Below are 25,199 nucleotides of genomic sequence, written 5' to 3'. Positions count from 1 at the left end.
GTGTTTGCCCTTAGGATAATTTAGGTTAAGTAGTGTGTAAGCTTAGAGACTGATGACTTTAGCAGTTAAGTCCCATAAGATTTCACACAGATATTTTAGAGTCTGGGGAAAGATGACAAGTTGAAACATGGTTAACCTCCTGTCGGTTGTTTAATTAATATGGTCTACCAATTTAGTAGTAGAGGGAATCGTGGCGATACAAATTGTAGAGGGAGACCAAAAGTTGAATATAGCAAGCAGATTCAGAACGATGTAGGTTGTAGTACTTAGTCGGAAATGAAAAGGCTTGCAGATAATAGAGTAGCATGGAGAGCTGCTCAGACCAGTCTTTGGACTAAAGCCCACAACAAGAACAGCATCAATATGAGGTAATCCGGTTGTGTGGCCGTGCGGTTCTAGGCGCTTCAGTCTGGAACCGCATGACCGCTACGGCCGCAGGTTCGAATCCTGCCTCGGGCATGGATGTGTGTGATGTCCTTAGGTTAGTTAGGTTTAATTAGTTCTAAGTTCTAGGCGACTGATGACCTCAGCAGTTAAGTCGCATAGTGCTCAGAGCCATTTGAACCATTTTTGAATATGAGGTAAATAAAAATAAAATTTTCATTCCACCAACCATCACTGATAATTTATTCCAGCAATTTAAGTATATCGGTTTACATCAAGAGGAAGAATCAGTTCAGACTAATGACCTCAGATGTTAAGTTCCATAGTGCTCAGAGCCATTTTGAAGAATCAGTTCACCACTCATTTCTGCAACAGGTACACCGTCCTCGAAGTCCAGCTGCACAAATTCGGTCTGTTAACCCTACCTGTGATACATTTGTGATTACGCTGCGCTCCCATCTGTGCACCTAACTGAACCTTACACGACTACTGCAACATTCGAAACGGGGTTGGTTCATCATTAAAGGAAGAACGAACTAATCTGGTAAAATAACTTACATTGCCGAAGCCCTTTGCCTTCTTTTTAAGCTGCTGTACAGAATTTACAACATTTATCCAAATCTGAACATTTCATACATCACAATTCAAGGAGCTTGTGAGACTGAAACTAATTCCGATGGGCAAAACAATTTCACCTTACTGAATTAAGCTACTCGCAAACAACATTACCATCACTTTCCTGTTTCCGCGGGGAGCTTAAACACGAAATGCCACGACACTTTTGGAAACTGCCGGTAATAAGACACACGATTTCTCTGCAAATAGCACCCCAAGTCTGGTTTCTGATTCATATAAAATGTTATATCATTAACAAAAAAACCAAGAAAAGTAGCGGGCCAATGACCGAACGCTGTGGATTTCCATTGCAACCTGTCCCCATGCAGATGATATGGGTTCCATCTTTTTATTACTCGAACGGCCTAGAGTAACTTCCAGCATTCTGTCTCTTAAATTAGAGCTAAACCAGGCTTGTGCCGAGTTACATAGTTCACAAAAACTCAATTTCTCTAATAAAATTTTATGATCAACTCAATCAAATGCTTAAGACATAGATCGGCACCGTGATAATTTATCATTTAAAGATTCAATTATGTGCTCTGCAAATGTATAAATAGTTGTCTAAGAAGAGTGGGCATTTTGAAATCCAAACTGTGATTGGCTAAGCATCCCAACAGTGGTGATAATTTATCATTTAAAGATTTGATAATGTTATACTTTATATTATAGATAAGAAAAATTCTTCTCATCTTCTCTCCACCGCCACCGCACCTGTGTTGGTATGAGCACTACATGTGTACCTGATCGCCTCACATACCCTCTATTGCGGTCTTCAGTCCAGTGACTGGCTTGGTACACCTCTCCACACTAGTCTATCCTATGCAAGCCTCTTCATTTCTGCATGACTACTGCAACCTGCATCAAATTGAAACTGCTTGCTGTATTCAATCCTTGGTCTCACTCTGCAGTTTTTACTTTCCCAAACTTCTCTCCTTTACCAAACTGACGGTTCCTTGATGCCTTAAGATATGTCCTATCAGCCAATCCCTTCTTGTAGTCATGTTGTGCCATAAATTTCTTTTCCTCCAATCTGACTCAGCACCTCTTCATTACTTATTCAATCTAGCCGTCTAATCCTCTGCATTCTTCTATAGCGCCACATTTTAAAATCTTCCATTGTCTTCTCGACTGAGCTACTTGTCGGCTGTGTTTCGCTTCTGTACAAGGCTACATCCCAGACAAGTACCTTCAGAAAAGATTACGACTTACTCTTATTTAAATTTATATAATACTTTGAGAAATTCCTCTTTTTCAGAAACACTTGCCAATACAAGTCTGCATTTTATATCCTTTCTACTTCCGCCATTATAAGTTATTTTATTGCTCAAATAGAAAAAACTGACATACGACTTTTAGTGTGTATTTTTCTAGCCTAATTCCCTCAGCGTCACCTAATTTAACTCTGCTACGTTACATTACCCTTATTTCACTTTTATTGATATGCACCTTCTAATCTCTTTCCAAGATAGTACACACTTCCAAGTGTTTTGCCGTCTCTGGAAGAATTACAATGTCATTGGCGAACCTGAAAGTTTTTGTTTCTTCTCCCTAAACCTTAATACCTTTCCCAAATTTATCCTTGGTATCCTTTATCATTTGCTCAGTTAATAGATTGAATAATATTTGCGAGATGGTACAACTGTGTCTCACTCTGTTCTCAACCACTGTATCCCTTTCATTTCCTTCAAATCTCATAACTGCAGTCCCGTTTCTGTACATGTCAGAAAAAGCCTTCCATTCCCTGTATTTTACCTCTGCTATCTTCAAACTTTTAAAGACTGTGTTTCAGTGCACACTGTCAATGCTTTCTCTAAGTTCACATATTCTATAGAGGTCAGTTGGCCTTACTTTAACCTATCTTCTAAGATAAGTTGTAGCATCAGTATTGCGTCGCGTGTTTCATCATTTCTCCATAACCGAAGCTGATGTTCACCAAGCTCGACTTCTTCCATAAATAATTCATGCCAATATTTTGTAAGCATGACTTATTAAACTGATGTTTCGGTATTATTCACATCTATTTGCACCTCCTTCTTTGATACTGCAATTATTAAATTATTTTTGAAATCTGGGGATTAAATTATTTTTGAAGTCTGGGGGAATTTCGCCCGTCTCCTATACCTTGCACATTAGAAGGAAGAGTTTTGTTATGTCTGGTTCCCCCAAGGATCTCATTCTTGGGGTATCGAGCTTTCTTTTGACTTAAGTCTTTCAGTACTGTCAGATTCTTCTTGCAGTATCATGTCTCTCATCTCATCTGTAGCTACTTCATCTTCCCTTTGTATATAATTGCCTTCAAGTTTATTTCACTTGTATAGCTCTTCTACATATTCCGTCGGACTTTCATATTTCCCTCTTCTCCTTTCTTTTATTGCCTGCCATCTGTGCTCTTGGTATTCACGCAGCTGCTTCTCTTTCCTCCAAAGCTCTCTTTAATCTTCCCATACCTGCATCTCTCTTGCCCCTCATTAAGCATGCTTCTACAGCCCTGCGTTAGTCCACTACTCATTCCTGTTAGCCTTTTGACTTACTGTGACCTCATTTGTATACATCTATGTTACCTTTCACTTGTATTCCCTTTCATGTTGCATCTTTAGAATTTCTCTTGTTGTTGTGGTCTTCAGTCCAAAGAACGGTTTGATGCAGCTCTTCGCGTTACTCCAACCTACATCCTTCTAAATCTGCTTATTGTATTCATCTCTTGGCCTACCTTTAAAATTTTTCCTCCCCACACTTCTCTCCAGTACTAAATTGGTGATCCCTTGATATCTCAGACATGTCCCACAAACTAATCCTTTCTTCTAGTCTAGTTGTGTCACAAATTTCTTTTCTCACAAATTCTGTTCAGTACCTTCTCATAACTTGGAAGGAATGCGTGTGAAATCTTATGGGACTTAACTGCTAAGGTCATCAGTCCCTAAGTTTACACAATACTTAACCTAAATTACCCTAAGGACAAAAACACACACCCATGCCCGAGGGAGGACTCGAACCTCCGCTGGGACCAGCCGCGCAGTCCATGACTGCAGCGCCCCAGACCACTCGGCTGATCCCGCGCGGCTTATAATAACTTACATTATCTACCCGTCTAATCTTCAGCATTCTTGTGTAGCACCACATTTCAAAAGCATCTACTCTTCATTTTTCAATTGTTTATTGTACATGTTGTTTCACTTCCACACGAGGCTATGCTCGATACAAATACCTTCCAAAAAGACTTCCTAGCATTTAAATATATATTTGATGTCAACAAATTTCTCTTCTTCAGAAGCGCTTTTCCTGCCATTGTCTGCTGTGTTTTGTATACGTTCTACTTCGGTCATCATCAGTTATTTCGCTGCCCAAATAGCAAAACTCAACTACTACTTTAAGTGTCTCATTTTCTAATTTAATTCCCTTAGCAACACGTGATTTAATGCGTCTACATTCCTTTCAGTTGCTTTTGCAAGTCCTTTGCTGTCTCTGACAGAAATACAATATCATTGGCAAAACCTTTATTTCTTCTCCCTGAACTTTAACACCTACTCCAAGTTTTGTTTGGTTTACTTTACTGCTTGCTCAATATACAGGCTGAACAACGTTGAGGTAGGCTACAACACTGTCTCACTGCCTACTCAACCACTGCCTCCTTTTCGTACCCATCAACTCTTAAAGTGCCTTGTGATTTCTGTGCAGGTTGTAAACAGCCTTTTGCTACCTGTATCTTACCCCTGCTACCTTCAAATTTCCGTAATTTACATTCAGTATCTCCTTTGTTATCCAAGTTTTCTACTAGACCTCATCTTTTTACCTACTTGATCCTCTGCTCCCTTCACTATTTCATCTCTCAAAATTCCCCATTCCTCTTGTACTTCATTTTTCTCGATTGTTTCCGTCAGTCGTTGCTCCCTCTCAGACTCTCAACAACCACCTGGTCTTTCAATTTATCCAAGTCTCATCTCCTTAATTTCCTTCCTTTTTTTGTAATTTATTCATTTTGAATCTACATTTCGTAATTGATAATTTATGATCAGCGTCCACATCTGCACTCTGGAAACGCCTTACAGTTTAAAATCCGGTTTCGAAATCTCTGTCTTACCATTACACAGTCGACATTATATCTTCCAATGTCTCCAGGTCTCTTTCACAATTACAGTCTTCTTACAAGATTCTTAAACCAATATTTTTTTTAATCATTTGTCTTATGATTGGTTCGTTATGGCCCGCCAAAATTTCCTCTCTTCTATGGCTCTGGCACCCAAGGTCCTTAGCTATTCGTTGTTTATAGCACCACATCTCTTCGCTTCTCTTTTTTTATTAGGGTTGCCCAGAAAGTAATGCACCGCATTTTTTTTTCCCCCTCAGACTAAAACAATGTTACGAATGCGACACGTTACGTATGTATTATTTGAACTCGCCTGAGTGAGCGCGGCAAGTTTCGGTCGCTTACGACAGATAGCGTAACTGCAGGACAGTTTCAAAATGGCGTCTATAGGTGATGCACGTTACAAGCACCGTGCCGTCATTGAATTTTTCACTACAGAGAAAGAAACCATGGGGAATAGTCACAAACGTCTGTGCAAATTCTATAAAGCATCTGCTATCGACAGAAGTACAGTTAGTCGCTGGGCACGGAGGGTAAGGTCGTCAGAAACTGGTTCGGCGGATCTGAGGATTTGCAGCGGTCGGAGAGACTATCCACAGCTAACACACCTGACATGTTGCAGCGAGCTTCCACTCGTTTGGGCCATTAAAGGATGCCATTCGTGCAAGACATTTTGAGGGCGATGAGGAGGTGACTCTCAAGGTAAAACACTGGATCCGCCACCAGGACAAGGATTAGTACCGACAGGACATACACACCCTTGTTTCGCGCTGGAGGAAGGCCGTAGAACAGGATGGAGATTACATCGAAAAATAGGGTGTGTAGATAAAACACCATTCCTTTGTGTGTGACATTCTCATCAGGTTCAATAAAGAATTGTTGAAGAAAATAAATGCAGTGCATTACTTTCTGGGCTATGCTCATACAATTGTCCCACAGTCCAGTCTGTGTTACCGTAAAAAAGAAATGGAATTTCTTCCTTAAAGCTGATGTGTGATACTAACAGAATTCTTTTCGCCAGGAATGTCCTCATTTCCTGTGTTAACTTACTTTTTATGTTGTCTTTTATTCGTCCTTTATGTGTAATTTTGCTTCCAAGGTACCAGAAGTCCTTAATTTCGTCTACTTCGTGGTCCTCAATTTTAACGCTAAGTTTATCACTAATTTCATTTCTGCTGCTCCTCCTTACTTTCGTTTTTCTTTGGTCCACTTTGTCTATACTCTGTAATCCTTAGGATGTTCATTCCATACAACATGTCCTGTAATACTTTCTCACTTTCACTGAAAATAGCAATGTCATCAGCTAATCTTATCATTTATATCCTTCCATTTTAACTTTTAATCCCATTCTTAAACCTTTCATTTATTTCCTTTGTGCTTCTTCGATGTAGAGTTTGAACAGCAGGGACGAAAGATTACACCCCTCTTTTACACTTTGTTCTAGGTCTTTCATTTTTATTGTTCCTTCTTTGTTCTTATATATATTGTGTACTAACCATTTTTCCCTATAGTTTACTTCTATTTTTCTTATAATTTCGAATATCTTGCCGTGTTTTACACTGTCAAACACTTTTTCCACGTCGACAAATCGTATGAACATGTTTTGATTTTTCTAACGTCTTGCTTCTGTTTCCACCCACACTGTCAAAACTACCTCTCAGTTCCTTTATCTTTCCGAAAGCCAAACTGGTCGTCATCTAACGGACCCACAATTTTCTTTTCCATTCTCTTCATTATTCTAGTCAGCAAATTGGACATATGAGCCATTGTACTGATTGTGTGATAGTTGTTGAGATTTTGTGGAGTGTATGAATCATACTTTTCCGAAAGTCTCATAGCATATGGCCAAACTGAGAGATCCTATACACCAGTCTGAATATTCGCTTGGCTGTCTCTTCCCCCAATGATTTCTGAATTTCCGAAAGAATGTTATCTATCCTTTCTGCCTAGTTCGATCTCAAACCTTCCAGAGCACTACTACACTCTGACTCTAATACTGAATCTCTATGTCTTCCATATCGACTCCCATTTCTTCCTCACTCACGTCATCCCCCTAGTAGAGGTCTCTAGCATTCTCTTCCATCCTATCCGTTCTCTCTTCCGTGCTTAAGAGTGATATTCCCATTGCACTCTTAATGTTGGCGCCCTTGTTTTTAATTTCATTGAAGGTTATTATGACTTTTCTACATGCTGAATCAGTCGTTCCGACAACCATTTCCTTTTCGATTTCTACACATTTTTCTTGCAAATATTTCGCTTTTGCTTCGCTATACTTCCTATTTATTTCATTCGTAAGTGGCTTATGTTACTGTATTTCTGATTTTCCCTGAACATTTTTGTACGCCCTTCTTTCATCGATCAATTGAAGTATTTATTCTGTTAGCAAAGATTTCTTCGCAGTTACCTTCCTAGTACCTATGTCTGACTGTCCAACTTCTAAGACTTTCCTTTATAGAAATGTGCATTGCTCTTCAATTGCACTTCCTACAGTGGTGGTCATTATCGTAGTGATTCAGAAAACTTCAAGCGTATGCCATCATTTCACGGTAATTGAGTATCCCTCTTGTTTGCACATTGACTGTTCCTGAATAGTCTCTCAAACTTCAGGGTACTCTTCGTCATTACTAAATCTAAATCTGTATATGTTTTTGGGGAAACCTTACAATCAACTACTTGACTTAGGAATCTATGTTCGACCATAATGTAATCGATCTAGAATCTCCGCCAGGATCCAGATCTTCTCAAAGTATATCTCCTCATCTTGTGACTTTTGAAAAGTGTATTCGCTATTACAATCTGAAATTTATTGCAGAACTCAATTAGTCTTTCTCCTCTCTCATTCTTATTGTCAAGCAGAAATTCCCCCGTAAGTCTGTCTCCTATTCCTTTCCCTGCTACTTCGTTCCAGTCACACAATTATTGAATTATTGGCGGCCGCTGTGGCCGAGCGGTTCTAGGCGCTTCAGTCCGGAACCGCGCTGCTGCTACGATCGCAGGTTGAAATCCTACCTCGGACATGGATGTGTGTAATGTCCTTAGGTTAGTTAGGTTTAAGAGGTTGTAAGTCTAGGGGACTGATGATCTCAGATGTTAAGTTCCATAGTGCTTAGAGCCATTTTTATTGGAATATTGTTTCCTTTTACGTATTGAATTATCTGTTCAACATCCTTATATAACCTACTTTCTCTATCTTTTCATCTTCTGCATTTGGCGTTGGCGTATGTGCGTGAATTATTCTTGTTGGCGTTGATTTCTTGTCGATTTTGATGAGAAAAAACGTGTCACTGAACTGTTTGCAGAAACTCACTCTCTGCCCTACCTTCCTATTCACAACGAATCCACTTCCGTTGTACATATTTCTCTTGCTGTTAGTATAATCATATTGGTCCGACCAGAAATTCTTGTCTGCTTTCATTCACTTCACTGATGCCCACAAAATTTAAATTGGCGCTTTACGCTTCTCTTTTAAGATTTTCTAGCTTCCCTATCACATTCAAACTTCCAACGTATGTGCTCAGACTCCTACTATGTTGGCCTTTCATCGGTTATTCAATCTATTCCTCATTGTTTCCTCAGTGATAGCGATGATTAAATTACGCTTTGTGAAATATTCTAAATGGAGGCTTCCTTTTTCATTCATTTCTACTAATGTATATTCTCCTGCTATTTCTCCTGTTCTTTCCTTTCCTACTATCGAATTCCAATCCTGCATCACAACTAATTTTTTGTCTCCTTTTACTATCTGAATTATTTATTTCATCTCATCATACATTTTTTTCTCTCTCTTCATCTGCACGTCTGCAGAGGTAGTCGCCATACAAACTTGTATTATTACGGTAGCTGTTGGCTACTTGTCAGTACTGGCGAAGATATTACACTAACTGTGCTGTTCGTAGTAGCTCACCCACATTTCTATTTTCTTATTCATTGTTAAACTTATTTCTGCAGTACCTCTAACTGATTTTGTATTTATAACTCTGTATTCACCATACCAGATGTCCTGTTATTCCTGTCACCACACTTCACTCATTCCCATTATACTTAACTTCAACTTATCCATTTCACATTTCAAATTCTCTAACCTGCCTGATTAAAGGATCCAACATTCCATGCTCCCACCCGTAGAAAGTCAATTTCGTTTCTCCGAATGAGGACTACTTTACCTCTGGAATATTTTATCCAATAGGACGCCATCATCATTAATTTAACAATATGGTAGTGACGCATGTCCTCGGGGAAAATAAAGGCTGCAGTTTGCCTTCGCTTTCAGCCGTTCTTAGTAGCCGAATTGGCTGTTGCCCATCTTCAGGAGTCATAGGTTAATCTGGGGGGGGGGGGGGAAGGGGGGAAGGGAGTGCCGCCCCCTCCCGACCCCCCTCCCTAACTCTCAAAGAAAGGAAAAAGTATTGTGTAGTCAAGTGTTCATCTTTCAAGGAAATGATTTAAAAGTCGATATTATGCAGGTTTTTAACAGGGTGGGAACTGGAGGTGTTTTATATCTCTTACAAGTCCCCATTCGTCTTCCAAAATATTAAAAATACTTCGCACCTCCTTGCCCTTGGAGACACAAACACACAGACAGATACGAAATTTCACCAGGTGGTGGTTGGGCCCGTACTAGCTTTTGTATTGAAATGCGTCGAGTTCTCTGACATTCTGGAATGTGACTGATTCGTGTTAGTTATTGTTCGGCATGGTAGCCATTTCTGAAGGAACTTCTGGGGATTTTCTGAAGCAGGTCTGTATAGGGTGTTTAAAGTAAAAACTCCAAAAACACAATCTTAATCAAACAGACTTAAGGTTGGAAGAAAAATGTCGAATGTCCCGCCGACAGCGAGGGGTTAAAGAGCGTCACGTGTGCGGTACAAAAACTTTATGGTAGTTTTAGTTTGACAGCGGTTCAGTGCGCTTGAATACGTAAAAAAGGAGGAGGAAAAATGTGCTGAAAGCAACAAATGACATAAGCTCTACGGAAACGCTGCAAAACTTGCACTGTTAGAGATCCGAAAATATTCGTCAACTATTCCACGAAAGCCTACTTATAAAGCTTCAAGAATCAGTATTAAGCGAGGACTGGAGGTAAATACTGTATCTCCCTATTTATAGCTCACGTTGGGATCGCGGAGAAAAGATACAATATACTACAGCGCACAGAAGCCTTTAGAGCAATTTTCCCTGCCGCGTTCCATGCGCGAATGAAACTGCTTCTTCATACCCTAAGATGTGGTGAATGTAAAGTAGCCTAAGCCGTGCACCTCACAGTGGTTTGCAAACAATGCTCGTTGATAAGGAGACTGTTGTGTATACAATAGTGAGCTAATACCCGCACTTAGACCCAGAAGATGATGCTTAAACAAATTCATATCTGAGATATACAATCATTACATTCTAAAACTAACACAATATGTCACTGAAAAATTTTTTTTAAATTTACCTTGTAGAGCAGTAAACAATCGAAGTGACCAAAATAAACCTTAAATTGGAGCATTTCTTTGTCTGCATTCTTTGCGTACGTATTGCTCTTAATTGTCTTCAACTGTTGCCTTTACAGTTCCTCTAATGATGGCGTACGTTACTCGTTACATATTTGGTACGGACAAACTACGGCCTAACTCCTTCGAAGTACGAGGACTGAATGGCGTCAGCACTGGTATTATACACTGTGATGATGCTGCCATCCTATCTCAGTGGTTGAAGTATATCACAGACAATATAGTTGGACTGACGAATCTTCAGGTAGGTGTCAGAAATAATCATATTTTTCTCTATTCCCACAGATTTTCTCTCATTGTTCATTTCAGTTGCAATCTGGGTAATTTAAAGTGCTATATCGAACTGCTTTCCCTATTTCTCAATACAGCCTCAAAGATTTCAAGCAAAGCTTTCTTTCCATTTGGGTATTCTGTCATGACTTAAACTCAAGAAAACTGAAATAATATCATATTATTATCAGACAGTGACTTTGAAAACATTGCCATAGGATTCATCGAAGAAAATTATTTGTGACTCTGTGTGTATGTGGGGGGGGAGGGGGGTGGCAGATCACCCATTGATTCCCCTGTCATTTGTGTATGAGATTCATTCTATTAATGCACTGTCAAGTTTCGCAAGTGTTTAAAGTGTTTATTTGCTTCCATTTTTGCTTTGTAAGTCGATCGTTTCCCTTGGCACGTATACAACATACCCAGTGCTTTGGAAGGCTGTCAGAGGCCAGATGCACTAACCACTCAGCTATGAAGGCAGACACAATTTCTAACAAAATAAAACTCGAAACTAAAACCGTGAGTCAGACCTTGTCGTGAATCCAGAACTCTGCCTCACTTGGGCAATGCTCTTACCTTTTTTTGGAGAGGAGTGGGAAGGACTGAAGGGGGCAATCCCATCTCTGCTTCTAGCCCCACCCCGTCTCTCTCCAAAAAATGCCTAATTTGGCACCTTGTTAAGACATCATGTAACACTGCTCTTCAACATAATATAGTGACTATGGTACCTTGTCAAATCAAATAACGTACTCTTCAAAAGCAAAGAAAACTTCTCTTATGAAGCATCAAAGATTCCTCTTTTATAACAAAAAATTAAAAAAAAAAGTCATCTTCTAAAAGTGTACAAGCCTTCTCTTCTGAAATAAACATTTCTCCTCTTCTACAACAAAAATTACTCCTTCTCTAGAACAAATTGGACTCCTCTTCTTTGTCTGTAACAAACGAGTCTGTTTTTTCAGGTCAATGCTTCTATACTAATGCAAAAAAGACACCTCTCCTAACATAAACCAGGCCCCTCTTCTAGAACAACCAAGACTTCTGCTGTGAGATTACTACACCCCTCTAAATGCACTTATGTACGTAATGCTGCAGCACCCATATGTAGAAGGACATTGTCTTGCTGAAAAAGCACATCACCTTCCAGTCAAAAAATGACCATTGGATGGGGGATAACAGCCTGTGCAACACAGTACGCACTGGTTTCTCTAACTTGCAGAAACACCAGATGTGACCTCGAGTTGAAACTGGTACCTCCCCACCACCCTCCACCATGAAGCCTGGATGATCGTGCATGTCGCGGGTGAGTGAGTGCACTCTGGAATAAGCAGCTCACCAGATCTACACCATACATGTGTATGTCCATCACCTGCATAATGATCACTCACATCCATCACTCGCAACAGAACCTACCCTCATGACTGAATACAACAGTGTGTCATTCCACTCTCCAGTCAACTCTTTTACAACACCAGAGTAGCCATGTTTAATGGTATTATGATGTCAGTGATAGCCTGGCCAGAGGCACACGCAATCGTAATCCTGCTGCAAGCAGTCAGTTCCCAATGGTTCCTGATGACACGGCAGTTGTAACAATGCCCAAATTTTGTCCCTGGATGATATTTGGTCAGCAACCACTAGTCACAGAACTTATCAATAATGACGTGTGCCTGTGCTTCACAGATGCCCAGAACCTGATCTACAGGTGTGGGAATGTTTCACAGACCACTATTGACAGAAGCAACACACCACCACCACATGCAGCAGTCGACTGATACATCCATCCAGCTTCCCGCACGCCCACAATGCAGCCCTCTTCAAATGGCTGAGGCTGTTCAATAGGTATATGTCCTCATCGGTGCGGCATGGTTGCACCCTAGAATGAATGTTGCAAACAGTATTCACCTCTAAGCAAAGTTACTGCCTGCAGAGTCAAAACAGAGTGTGACAAGACTGGCTTTCTGAGCACCATCTGATGGCTGATGACCATAACAAATCACTCACTAACACTACAACCCCACACTACGACAGTATTGTATCCTGGTACCACTGAACACAGAGATTGAGGGTGTTTCATTTCTTTTTCCTGCAGTGTAAAACATACAAGACTCCCCTTCTAGACTAACCAAAATGTCTACTTTAAAACAAGGGTCCTCTTTAAAAACATACAGAGCCCCTCTTGCAAACGGCAACTAAAACAAATTGTGTGGAACAGTTAATGGGTGACATAGATGCTCATGAAGCATATGTTCTCTTTGCTGCTCTACTTAACTTTGTATGGCATTTATGGTAGCAGTTTGTTGTGCTCCACTGTCAGATAATACCAATAATCTTATTTATGGGTTCCTGTTTTCCTGCTAATTCAGTAGTAGGTATAACTGGCAAGGAGTCAGTTTTTCCATTTTGGATAAATGGTTTTGTTTGGGGACAGAATGGGCTTCAGGTGAACACGTAAGGTGAAATCCACTTTATGATTGCAAGTTTTTATCTTGTCCACTGACAAATTTCAGGTTTTTCATTGCATATTAGATGATATCACAGTGAGTGCAAATTGGTCAGGGTTAAGCCCTTTTTTATACAGTCCATGCAGTATTCAACCTACCCTCACAGCTGTACTTCTGGCAGCGCAGTCCTCTACCATTCAAATTCACAGAAGTACCTCTCGCCTGCCTCCTAAACTGACATAGTAAAGCTGTGAGGGATGCTTGAATAGCTGAGACAGTAAGTTACCTGTATCTGATTACTAGTTTTTTGTCATTCATTCAACAGCCATGGTTAGACAGGCACTGTCAATTTTACAGTAATATTATAACATTAAAATTAATAAAAAATTACAGTTTAAAGTATGATACTGAAGAGGGTACTATAAAACATATATTTAAGAAATAGATTACTATATGCATTACAATAATAAGACAATCATGTAGTAAAATAGCAGATTTTCTGTTGTTTTCATTGGTAATGAATTGCAACTCAGGTAGACACTGTTCTAACATCAGAGACCTATTCTTCTATGTTGTACAAAGGTTGCTTTTTTAACATACATGAAATTTTAGCCCTAAATTGTTCAACTGGTTAACAAAAATTAAGAACAACAGGGGCTCTATTATGGGTCCCTCTGGCACACCATGTTTTAACTTTATTTCACCTGATTCTGCTCCTTGCACTGATACAATCTGCTACCTGTTATTTAGGCAGGATTTGAGAGTTGGTGTAGCAGTATAAATTTAGCATGCTCAACAGGGTCTTATGTGGGATGCAATCAAATACCTCACCAAAGTCACAGAGTACCAGTGCTATAAATGCCTTGTTTTCAAAACCCTGACTTATATTTGTATCTAAGTCAAGCACTGCCTTTGTAGTGACTTGTCTTCCGAAAGCCATGCTGTCTATGATAAAAGAGGTTATTTCCATCAAAATAACTTCATAGCTGATGTTTCATTATGGACCCCATCAGTTAACACTGATATTACAGATACAGGTCTACAGCTTGACACTTCATGTGGATTACCTTTGTTGTAAACTGATTCTGTGCGTGATACTTTCAAGAAGTCTGGAAATTCTCCAGAATGGAGGCTTTTATTTATTGCTGTTGACAGTAGTTGTGCAATTTCCCAGATTATAGTTTTTAAAATAGTACAGGGCATACCATAAATGTCAAGTGTTCCCTGTGTATTTGTAGTATTTTACTGTTGTCATTATGTCTTTTGGATACATTCTCTTCCACATCACAATGCTCCAGTTATTTCCAAATTTTTCAGCAACTGCTCAGTCTATTCTGAAGTGAGAAATTTCACCTACTGTGTTTTCTACTACGTTTATAAAAAAATATATTAAATTCATCTGGACTGCAAGAATTTGAGCAAGAGGTGGTCTTTGCTTATGTTTATTAATCAGATCCCATGCTGTCTTGCAAAGATTGTGAGCTTCTTAAATAAATCTGGCATTGCTTTCATTCTTTGCTTTCTCTGCTTCTTCTCTGTACATCCTTCTGACCTGTGGATAATTGCAATGTAGTCTGTCCTTGGTGCCAATATCTTCAGTGGCTTTGACTTCATCATTTAGTAGTTGCACAGTGCATTTTGTTTTACCTAATCTAGAGGTACACCAGCACTTTACTTTGACAGTTTTCTGTGTGAATTTTGACTTGACAATTAGATATCTCTTGGGTTCTAGTGAAAAAATTTCATCAAATCTGGCCTTAAGAGCCTGGAGCATGGAACTGAATGTAGCATTTAGTGCCAATTCTTTCACACATTTGATGTCAGTCTATAGAAGACATTGCTCTTTTGAAAACATCTAAATTTTTCTTTGTAATAACCCTACTTCTGAAGACATAATTTGAATTCCAGCTGGGAATTTGTTGTACTGAGTTTGCCCAAAGCTTCATTATTACTGCACTGTGATCTGCAAGAATAGGATCAATGACACTTACTTTATAGTACCAGCTATCCAGGTTTGTAACAACTGTATCAAGACAGACATCTCCTCTTTTTGGTAGATAACTTGCCACAAATAGTCCACAGGTGCTTATTAAGTTCATACAAGCTCTCTCTTTGTCAGGGCCTTCCATGAAAAAGGTATTGAAGTTTCTACATAAGCTAATTTTTGCTCCTAGGCTCACTAGATTGCACATATAGCTTTCCCGTTTGTTGATGAAGTGTTCAAATTTGCCATTTGGGGAGCGGTACACAGAACCAGTAATTAAGCATCTGGCAGCCCCAAAGCAGCGAATTCTAGATAAGAGTCCACAGTGAAGTTTCTTACATCAATTTTCTTGGCACCGAGCTTTCCATTTGCATACACAGATACACTGCCAATGTATAGAAGTTTCTCTACACCATACATTCACCATGTCCAGATATTCAATATGCCCATAGTATTCTATTTCTGTATGGGCTAGCCAATGTTCAAGTATACATAATGCATCTGGTCTCACTTCCTCAGCAAACAATGACAATGTATTGAGATTTGTCGGAAGGCACTACATGTTTGCACTAGCTATAAATAAGCTTGCATTTTTTTCAGTGATGACATATCGTTTGTTATTGGAATATTCTTGATCTTGGGAGTTTATCTCACTGGAGCATTGGGCAGTGTCTGGAATAACAAATGTCTATCATAATGTCCTTGTTCCATATATTTTTGTCCATTATTTTATCTTTTAAATCACAATGAACACAGATTTCGAAGCTATTATTTAATCCCTTCATTTCCAATTTTTTGACTGTAAAATTGTTGTGACTTTGGTTTTTTTTTGTGATACAGCATTCTATTTTTGTCACGAGTATCTATTATGATTTTACTTCTGCTTTTAGTGCTGACATTTCCAAACATTTGCAATTTAGGCTTCAAAGTGGTTCTATACTGTTCACCAGCTTTCCCATTTTGTGACACAGTCTTGTACAACAGTTTATTTCCTTTTGCTGTGTCTGTAGTGGTTTTGGCCAGTTCATTGTTTTGTTTCACTGCATTCAAATTTCTTCAGCCTCTCCACTAGTCGTTTACTTCCTGTCAATCTATATTTTCACTTTCTGTAGAGTTTACTTTCAGCAACTTGTTAATGCCCATATCTAGTTTGTCTACAATGAGGGATTTTATTTCACAGACACACTTGTTGTTTACACCTGAGCTGGTTGGCACTGCAGCAGTGTTTGGATCTTCATTAGAGTTTTTCTTGCTGAAAAATTACCGCTTGATAGTTTCGCAGACTTTTTACTACTGTTTTGATTGGTAATGGTGGTAGACACTGCTTCTATGGTGTCTTCCAGTCTGGCATCTGGATTTTGCCACAGATTTGTGATGTTTAACTGTCCAGTTTCGATCATAATACATGCCACACTATTTTCAATAACCTTAGCACATTGTCTTTCCACATTGCTTGAAGACTGAGATGCTTCTTCACTTTGTGTCAACAACATTTCTAACCCACTGTTTGAAGCAATCACAGTATGAGGTTCATCTTTCATTTCTTTGTTATCAATGGTAAGTTCATTCACTATTTTGATAAGATTACTCACTAATGCACCCAAATCAGCATCATATTGTTGCCTAGCATATAAAATTTAGTTATGTTTGACTGTATTTGTGTCTTCTGAGATTTCATCACGTAACATCACTTCACAGTTTTCACAATTGTATTTTAACTGATCCTTCAAGTGTTTTACAGTGCTATCTTTACTGTTGGTGAGGCCAACACACTCACTCTGACACAATTTACCACATCACAACCACAAAAAACAATAAATTCCTTAGTTTTAATGTTTCTCTCACATTTAGCATAAAACATGCTCTCACTGCATGCTATCTTGCCAACAACTTTCTCGTGAAAAGCAAAGGCTCTAGGTACGAATCCTTGTCCAGTATACAGTTTTAATCTGCCAGGATGTTTCAGATCAGTGCACATTCTGCTGTAGAGAGAAAATCCTTTCTGGAAACAATCCCATTTCTCCGCAGTATCCTTACTTTCAGGAGTGTTAGTCCACAAGATATGCAGGAGACTTCTGTGGATGATAGGAGAGAAGTGTTGGCGGAAGTACCTCTGTGTGTGTGGGTCATGAGTCGTATTTGCACTGCTCAGTCAGTACAGCACTTGGCCATGAAAGGCAAAGGTCTCAGCTTTGAGTCCCAGTCTGGCACACAGTTCCACACCTTCGAGGAAGTTTCTCTTTCAGTGAATTTCGTCATCATCATCTCCTTCCAAGGAGTAGGTGTTGCAGTCAGCTCTTCCAGTCTCTATTATCCATTCACCTCTTACAAGGCCTTCCTAGTTATCTCTTTCCAGTCAGGCAATAATTCCTCTCTCTTTTATTTGGTAATCTATTTTCTGTCATTCTGTTAACATGCTTCTTCCATTTCCTTCTATTCACTTCTGTCTTAGCATTAACTGAAAATATTTTTAGATCTGATCTTATTGTTTCATTCCTTATTTTATCCATGTTATTACTGCCCCTTACATATTCCATGAACTTCACCTCTGCTGCCTTTATGGGGACTAAGTGATTTTTCTTTAGTTGTTTTTGTCCATGTATCAGAATCATTTTCAAGAGTAAGCACAGTCATTACTCTATAGAATGTCATTTATGGTTCCCTTCTTGTTTCCATTGCCAGAGTTCTTCCAATTGTTATCCATATATCTTGAAATATATTAACCTGCATCTCAATACCCTAGTAATAGTTGAAAGTAGTTTCACACTATAGATAACTGAAATGGGATACTTGTTCTAAAATTTTCTCTTTTACTATAATTTTCAATCTGCTGAATTATTCCCTTTGAAAGCCATTATCTGTGTAATATTCGCAGATGTAGTTAAATTGCAGTATACTGTATTTTGGCTCAATTTTATACTGCTCTTTGTAAATTGCTTTCTGCTTCCTGTGTAATTACCTGGACATGAGAATATAGAGTACCTGGTGGTACCTAGATGCTATTTTTATTCCTAACTGTATTTCATCTTTCATCTTTCAATTTCAGGACTAGGTTGTTGATATATAAATTAAATAAATTGGATGAGAGACTGCAGCCTCGGTAAACACCTTCATTTCTTTCCATTGCCTTTTTCAAATAAAGAATTAACTTTAGTTGTGTTCCATACTTCAGGTATGGAACAGTTCTTCCTACACATACTTTAAAAACTGGAGAAAGCAAAATTTTAAAATGATTCCCCCATATGTGATTAATTCAGTGTTAATTCAATATGAGCCAATAGCATTTCTACATTATTTTCAACAGTGGCAATGAATCTTTCCCACAATCCGCTATGGTATATTTTTATCAATTTTTTTGTTTTATTTCTTTTCTGTTTATATATTTTCTATTCTTTGTTCATCTGTGTTTATAAACAGACATATAAGCATTTAGTTTTGCTCTAATATTGTTGGCTGTTTTTATATTCCATATTTTCAAATTTTCAAACTACTTTTCTGGTTTGATACTTTATTTTCCCATATATGGTACTTTGTTATCTATGTACATCACTGATCTCGACCATTCTTCTTCAATATTGTCTTTAGTTACAACCATTTGTAGTTCGCATGGGAGTCTTTGTTGATATAAATTCCTTATGCTTTCTTACTGTAAAAGATTGGTTCAGATTTCAAGTTTTTTCTTTGGGCTTTTGTTACATTTGTTTATTTCTACCATCTTGCCCATCACTAGAAAGTGATCAGAACTTATATCATTACCTCTAAATACATGGGGGTATCTCAAATTTGAGAGGTTTTTTTCCCCCTACTTGTTACATAGTCAATTATTGAAGCTCTTGCACTCCACCTGTTTATTTATGTCTTTTTATCCAAGCATCTGATTAAATGTAGCAAAATCTCATAATGTCCTACAATGTATATTTAAAGTTATTTCACCAAATGTGCTTTCTGTATTTACTGTTGGTGCTTTTCTTATTCTTGAATTGAAATCTCCTAATCCTAAAAAATGACCAGTTTTATAATATTTATCTAATCCAAGGAATTTCAGAAGCAATAAGCAGCAGCTATTAAGTAGTATTTTTAGTAAGTTAAGGTGCATGCTGAGTTTCTTGTGATTTTCCCATTAGATCTACATCAATGAGAAACGTAAATCTATTCAAACCATTCACAGTTGCAGCTTCTTAATTTTTTAATTTTTCGTAATGATGATCATGATCATGAACAGCAGTATTGTGTGTAGGCCTACTCTTGTTTCCACTGTTTCCTACTGAGAAATATGCATTAACATAAAACTTATTCCCAAATAATATTTACCTAGATAGTTTACCTGAGCTGCAATATCACAGGACATCATAGCTGTATCGATAAATGTTCATGTTTCATTAGTCAATATATTGTGCAATTTAAAGTGGTGATCATGTCCTTCCCTGGGCCTTTTAGTGCCAGTACAAATAGTACAACAATCACGTCTTCATCTTCCATGACCTACTGGCAAATTCAACACTTGGGTTACAACAATCTAATTCTCCTTTGCTTTGCAGTGCAATGTCACAAAAGTGCATCCACACTATGGTCCACAAAACTGACTACTGTCAAGTTGCTGTAAGCTGACACCTGAGATTTACAATGAGGTGGGCACTGCAGCTTCATGCCCCTTCCTCGACCATTCATGTAATATGATTTTGTAAATCTATCACAATAGGACAGTGTTATCACAACTACACAGATGACTATTGCTTTCATCCACAGTCATTAGCACTATGCATCTGAAAGTTGGCAACAGCAGTGTAAGCTGTCAGGGATCTTCTTATACTGATTTGACTATATGTGACATAACTGCAGCAATGTTGGTGAAAAAACTATTAATTTTTGGACCCTGATCATTATTTGCACAATTACATTCATATTAGTGAAATAATGTTTGGTAGTGGTCATCAACATAACTTTAAGCCGACAGACAAGGTTAAAAATTCACACCTCTAACTACTGGTCATTCTGTAGCATTCTGATTGCTCTCATAAAAACTACTAGACTGCATATACACTGCTATCAGTATCCATTTACTCTCTCTCTGAGTTTTTGCTACATCCTCAACATACTCAGCAAAGAAAAGAGTAGGCCTACTGGGATAAACTTTAAATGATATTAAGGTCAGAAAGTCTTAAAATAACCAAACAGTCCAGGTTTCAAGGAAACAATACAGTCTGTCCCTACTACAATAGTCCTCAGCAAGTCCCTTTCCTCAACCAGCACCTCCTCCCGCTATTACCACTAATACACAACTGTCAGTCAGTAACACCACCAGTTTGGGCAAAATCACCTTGTACTTGATTTGTCAAAGTCACATCTGCCAGTCTGCTATTAATACAGAAAAACTGCTGATGTGAAATTGTTAAATCATTTGTGCTTGCCTGAAAATGATTATGAGCGTTTTTGTTTTTCTTGGCAGATTTTTGCTTCATCTTCTCACGTTAATTTGAGGATATTTTTGAATTGTTTCATTTGATTTATATGAATTATTCAAAATTGAGATCCATTTAAGATTTGATGCTGCATAACAGTTGAATGCAGACTCAAATCTGCTATTCACTGGCAACATCATTGAAAGTTAGGTGTTGCTCCTTAAGTCACAATGCATTGCTCTAATTCTCAATTTCATTACAAAATTGTTGGCCTACTACTGCGTAGTGTCTTTGTATTAAGTAGTTATGAAATGGAAGTCAAGTAGAGAAGAACATTTTATGATGCTACTTTCAACAATAAAGTAATTTTTATGCTGAAAAATGTGGTAACAGGAGAGCAGCACGAGAGTTCAGTGTTACTGAGAGTAACATTCACTTCTGGAAGAAACAGAAATTGGCATTATTTGCAAATACTGCAACTAAAATTACATTCACTGGCCCTCACAAAGGAAGACATCCTGATATTAAAGTAAAAGTTTTGGAATTTGCCTGTGAAAGGAGGAGGAATGGGCAACCTGTGGCTAGTGACATCATTAGACATGAAGCAAAAGAGGTGGCTGCAGTTCTTAATATACTGAGGCATGGAAGCTAGCCACAGATGGGCTGATCACTTTATGAAATGGGTGGGCTTATCTCTAGAGTGCTGCACAATAGTATGCCAGAACCTTCCACAGGATTTTGAGGAAAAAATTTCAAGAAGTTCAGCAGTATGTCATCATACTTTGAAACAGAAGAATTTTTCAGTGAGCCAAACAGGCAACACTGATGACACATCAGTTTGGTTTGATATACTGTGTAGCTAAAGGGGATAAAAGAAGTTACCATCACAACATTGGGTGTGAAAAGCAGTGCATGACTCTAATGCTAGCAAACTTCTCCCTTTCATAATCTTCAAGTGGAAAACTAGCCCGAAGACCCCTGAAAATGAAGAACTGTTCCCTGATGATGCCATTGTTCAAAATCAAGAGAATGGATGGACAACTGAAACTTTAAGCCTTGACTGGCTCCAAAACATATGGGAACTCTGTCTGATGGGCTTTCCCAATTACCAACAATGCTTTGTCTTGATGCATTTTGTGGTCATCTTATTGACAACATAAAAAAGAAAATCTGTAGCCTAGCCAGTTATCTTGTTATTATTACTGATGGAATGACTTCTGTGTGGCAATCCCTGAACATTATACAAATAAACCTTTCATAGCTTCTATTCAGGAGCAGTATGTGAACCAAACTGTGAACTGATCCTGACAAGAAAAGTTAAGCATGCTCATTGCACATTGGGTTTTGGATCCCTGGAAGAGCATTGAAACATCAACGACCATAAAATCATTCAAGAAATATTGTATTTCAAATACTCTGGATGGCAGTGAAGACAAGATGATGTGCTCTGTAATGATGTGGGGGTGATGGGGAATGAGGAAACAAATCTGTTTCTGATGTGTACTCCTCCATGGATATCGGTAATGATGACATTAGTAAATAATGGTGAGAAACACCTTTAATTCATGATATGTTTGTTTGCATGGCACGTAGGTAATCAATTCAGGCATTCTTTTTTTTAATAATGACTGTCACTTAATAATGGGTCACTTAAAAATTGTTTGTTTTTGGTAAAATATATATATATATATATATATATATATATATATATATATATATATATATATATATATATATAAAAATTGAGGGAAACATTCCACGTGGGAAAAATATATCTAAAAACAAAGATGATGAGACTTACCAAACAAAAGTGCTGGCAGGTTGATAGACACACAAACATACACACAAAATTCAAGCTTTCGCAACCAACGGTTGCTTCGTCAGGAAGGAGAGGGAAAGACGAAAGGATGTGGGTTTTAAGGGAGAGGGTAAGGAGTCATTCCAATCCCGGGAGTGGAAAGACTTACCTTAGGGGGGAAAAAAGGACAGGTATACACTCGCGCACACACACACACACATAAACATCCGCACATACACAGACACAAGCAGACATTTGTAAAGGCAAAGAGATTGCTTGTGTCTGTGTATGTGCGGATGGTTACGTGTGTGTGTGTGAGTGTATACCTGTCCTTTTTTCCCCCTAAGGTCTTTCCGCTCCCGGGATTGGAATGACTCCTTACCCTCTCCCTTAAAACCCACATCCTTTCGTCTTTCCCTCTCCTTCCCTCTTTCCTGATGAAGCAACCGTTTGTTGCGAAAGCTTGAATTTTGTACACAAAAAATTCAAGCTTCAACAGTTTGTTGCGAAAGCTTGAATTTTGTGTGTATGTTTGTGTTTGTTTGTGTGTCTATCGACCTGCCAGGCTTTCGTTTGGTAAGTCACATCATTTTGTGTGTATATGTGTATATATATATAATGGAAGGAAACATTCCACGTGGGAAAAATTATATATAAAAACAAAGATGAGGTGACTTACCGAACAAAAACGCTGGCAGGTCGATAGACACACAAACAAACACAAACATACACACACACACATATATACACATATATATATGTGTATATATATATTTAAAAACAAAGATGATGTGACTTACCATACGAAAGCGCTGGCAGGTCGATAGAAACACAAACAGACACATACATACACACAAAATTCAAGCTTTCGAAACAAACTGTTACCTCATCAGGAAAGAGGGAAGGAGAGGGAAAGATGAAAGGAAGTGGGTTTTAAGGGAGAGGGTAAGGAGTCATTCCAATCCCGGGAGCGGAAAGACTTACCTTAGGAAGAAAAAAGAACGAGTATACACTCGCGCACACACACACATATCCATCCACACATATACAGACACAAGCAGACATATTTAAAGACAAAGAGTTTGGGCAGAGATGTCAGTCGAGGCGGAAGTGCAGAGGCAAAGATGATGTTGAATGACAGGTGAGGTATGAGTGGCGGCAACTTGAAATTAGCGGAGATTGAGGCCTGGTGGGTAACGGGAAGAGAGAATATATTGAAGAGCAAGTTCCCATCTCCGGAGTTCGGATAGGTTGGTGTTGGTGGGAAGTATCCAAATAACCCGGACGGTGTAACACTGTGCCAAGATGTGCTGGCCGTGCACCAAGGCATGTTTAGCCACAGGGTGATCCTCATTACCAACAAACACTGTCGGCCTGTGTCCATTCATGCGAATGGACAGTTTGTTGCTGGTCATTCCCACATAGAATGCATCACAGTGTAGGCATGTCAGTTGGTAAATTACGTGGGTGCTTTCACGTGTGGCTCTGCCTTTGATCGTGTACACCTTCCGGGTTACAGGACTGGAATAGGTGGTGGTGGGAGGGTGCATGGGACAGGTTTTACACTGGGGGCGGTTACAAGGATAGGAGCCAGAGGGTAGGGAAGGTGGTTTGGGGATTTCATAGGGATGAACTAACAGGTTACGAAGGTTAGGTGGACGGCGGAAAGACACTCTTGGTGGAGGGGGGAGGATTTCATGAAGGATGGATCTCATTTCAGGGCAGGATTTGAGGAAGACGTATCCCTGCTGGGGAGCCACATTCAGAGTCTGGTCCAGTCCTGGAAAGTATCCTGTCACAAGTGGGGCACTTTTGTGGTTCTTCTGTGGGGGATTCTGGGTTTGAGGGGATGAGAAAATGGCTCTGGTTATTTGCTTCTGTACCAGCTCGGGAGGGTAGTTGCGGGATGCGAAAGCTGTTGTCAGGTTGTTGGTGTAATGGTTCAGGGATTCTGGACTGGAGCAGATTCGTTTGCCATGAAGACCTAGGCTGTAGGGAAGGGACCGTTTGATGTGGAAGTGTTTGTTGGTAATGAGGATCACCCTGTGGTTAAAGATGCCTTGGTGCACGGCCAGCACATCTTGGCACAGTGTTACACCATCCGGGTTATCTGGATACTTCCCACCAACACCAACCTATCCGAACTCCAGAGATGGGAACTTGCCCTTCAATATATCCTCTCTTCCCGTTACCCACCAGGCCTCAATCTCCGCTAATTTCGAGTTGCCGCCACTCATACCTCACCTGTCATTCAACATCATCTTTGCCTCTGCACTTCCGCCCGACTGGCATCTCTGCCCAAACTCTTTGTCTTTAAATATGTCTGCTTGTGTTTGTATATGTGTGGATGGATATGTGTGTGTGTGTGTGCGAGTGTATACCCGTCCTTTTTTCCCCCTAAGGTAAGTCTTTCCGCTCCCGGGATTGGAATGACTCCTTACCCTCTCCCTTAAAACCCACTTCCTTTCATCTTTCCCTCTCCTTCCCTCTTTCCTGATGAGGCAACAGTTTGTTGCGAAAGCTAGAATTTTGTGTGTATGTATGTGTCTGTCTGTGTTTCTATCGACCTGCCAGCACTTTCGTATGGTAAGTCACATCATCTTTGTTTTTAAATATATTTTTCCCGCGTGGAATGTTTCCCCTCTATGTGTAAAATAAATTTAGTGTACTAGTGACGTGCCAAAAAGCTCTTTTTCATTATTTTAATTTTTAAAACTGGAGAGCACATT

The 25,199-nt window shown here is 39.1% G+C and overlaps 1 protein-coding gene across 1 annotated transcript in view; it reads left to right on the top strand.

Moving 5' to 3' along the window:
- The window catches only part of LOC124544770 (gamma-1-syntrophin), a 788,763-nt gene that overhangs the window by 694,317 nt on the left and 69,247 nt on the right, over nucleotides 1-25,199 (top strand). The window contains exon 6 of the mRNA XM_047123450.1: nucleotides 10,638-10,822. Within this exon, the coding sequence (XP_046979406.1) occupies nucleotides 10,638-10,822 (185 nt within the window). The remainder of the gene's footprint in view (nucleotides 1-10,637; nucleotides 10,823-25,199) is intronic.

The sequence above is a fragment of the Schistocerca americana genome, chromosome 1, assembly GCF_021461395.2.
Source record: "Schistocerca americana isolate TAMUIC-IGC-003095 chromosome 1, iqSchAmer2.1, whole genome shotgun sequence".
In the NCBI taxonomy this organism is placed as follows: Eukaryota; Metazoa; Arthropoda; class Insecta; order Orthoptera; family Acrididae; genus Schistocerca; species Schistocerca americana.
Note: the sequence above shows the minus strand (reverse complement) of the source record. Positions and strands in the feature narration are given on the sequence as shown.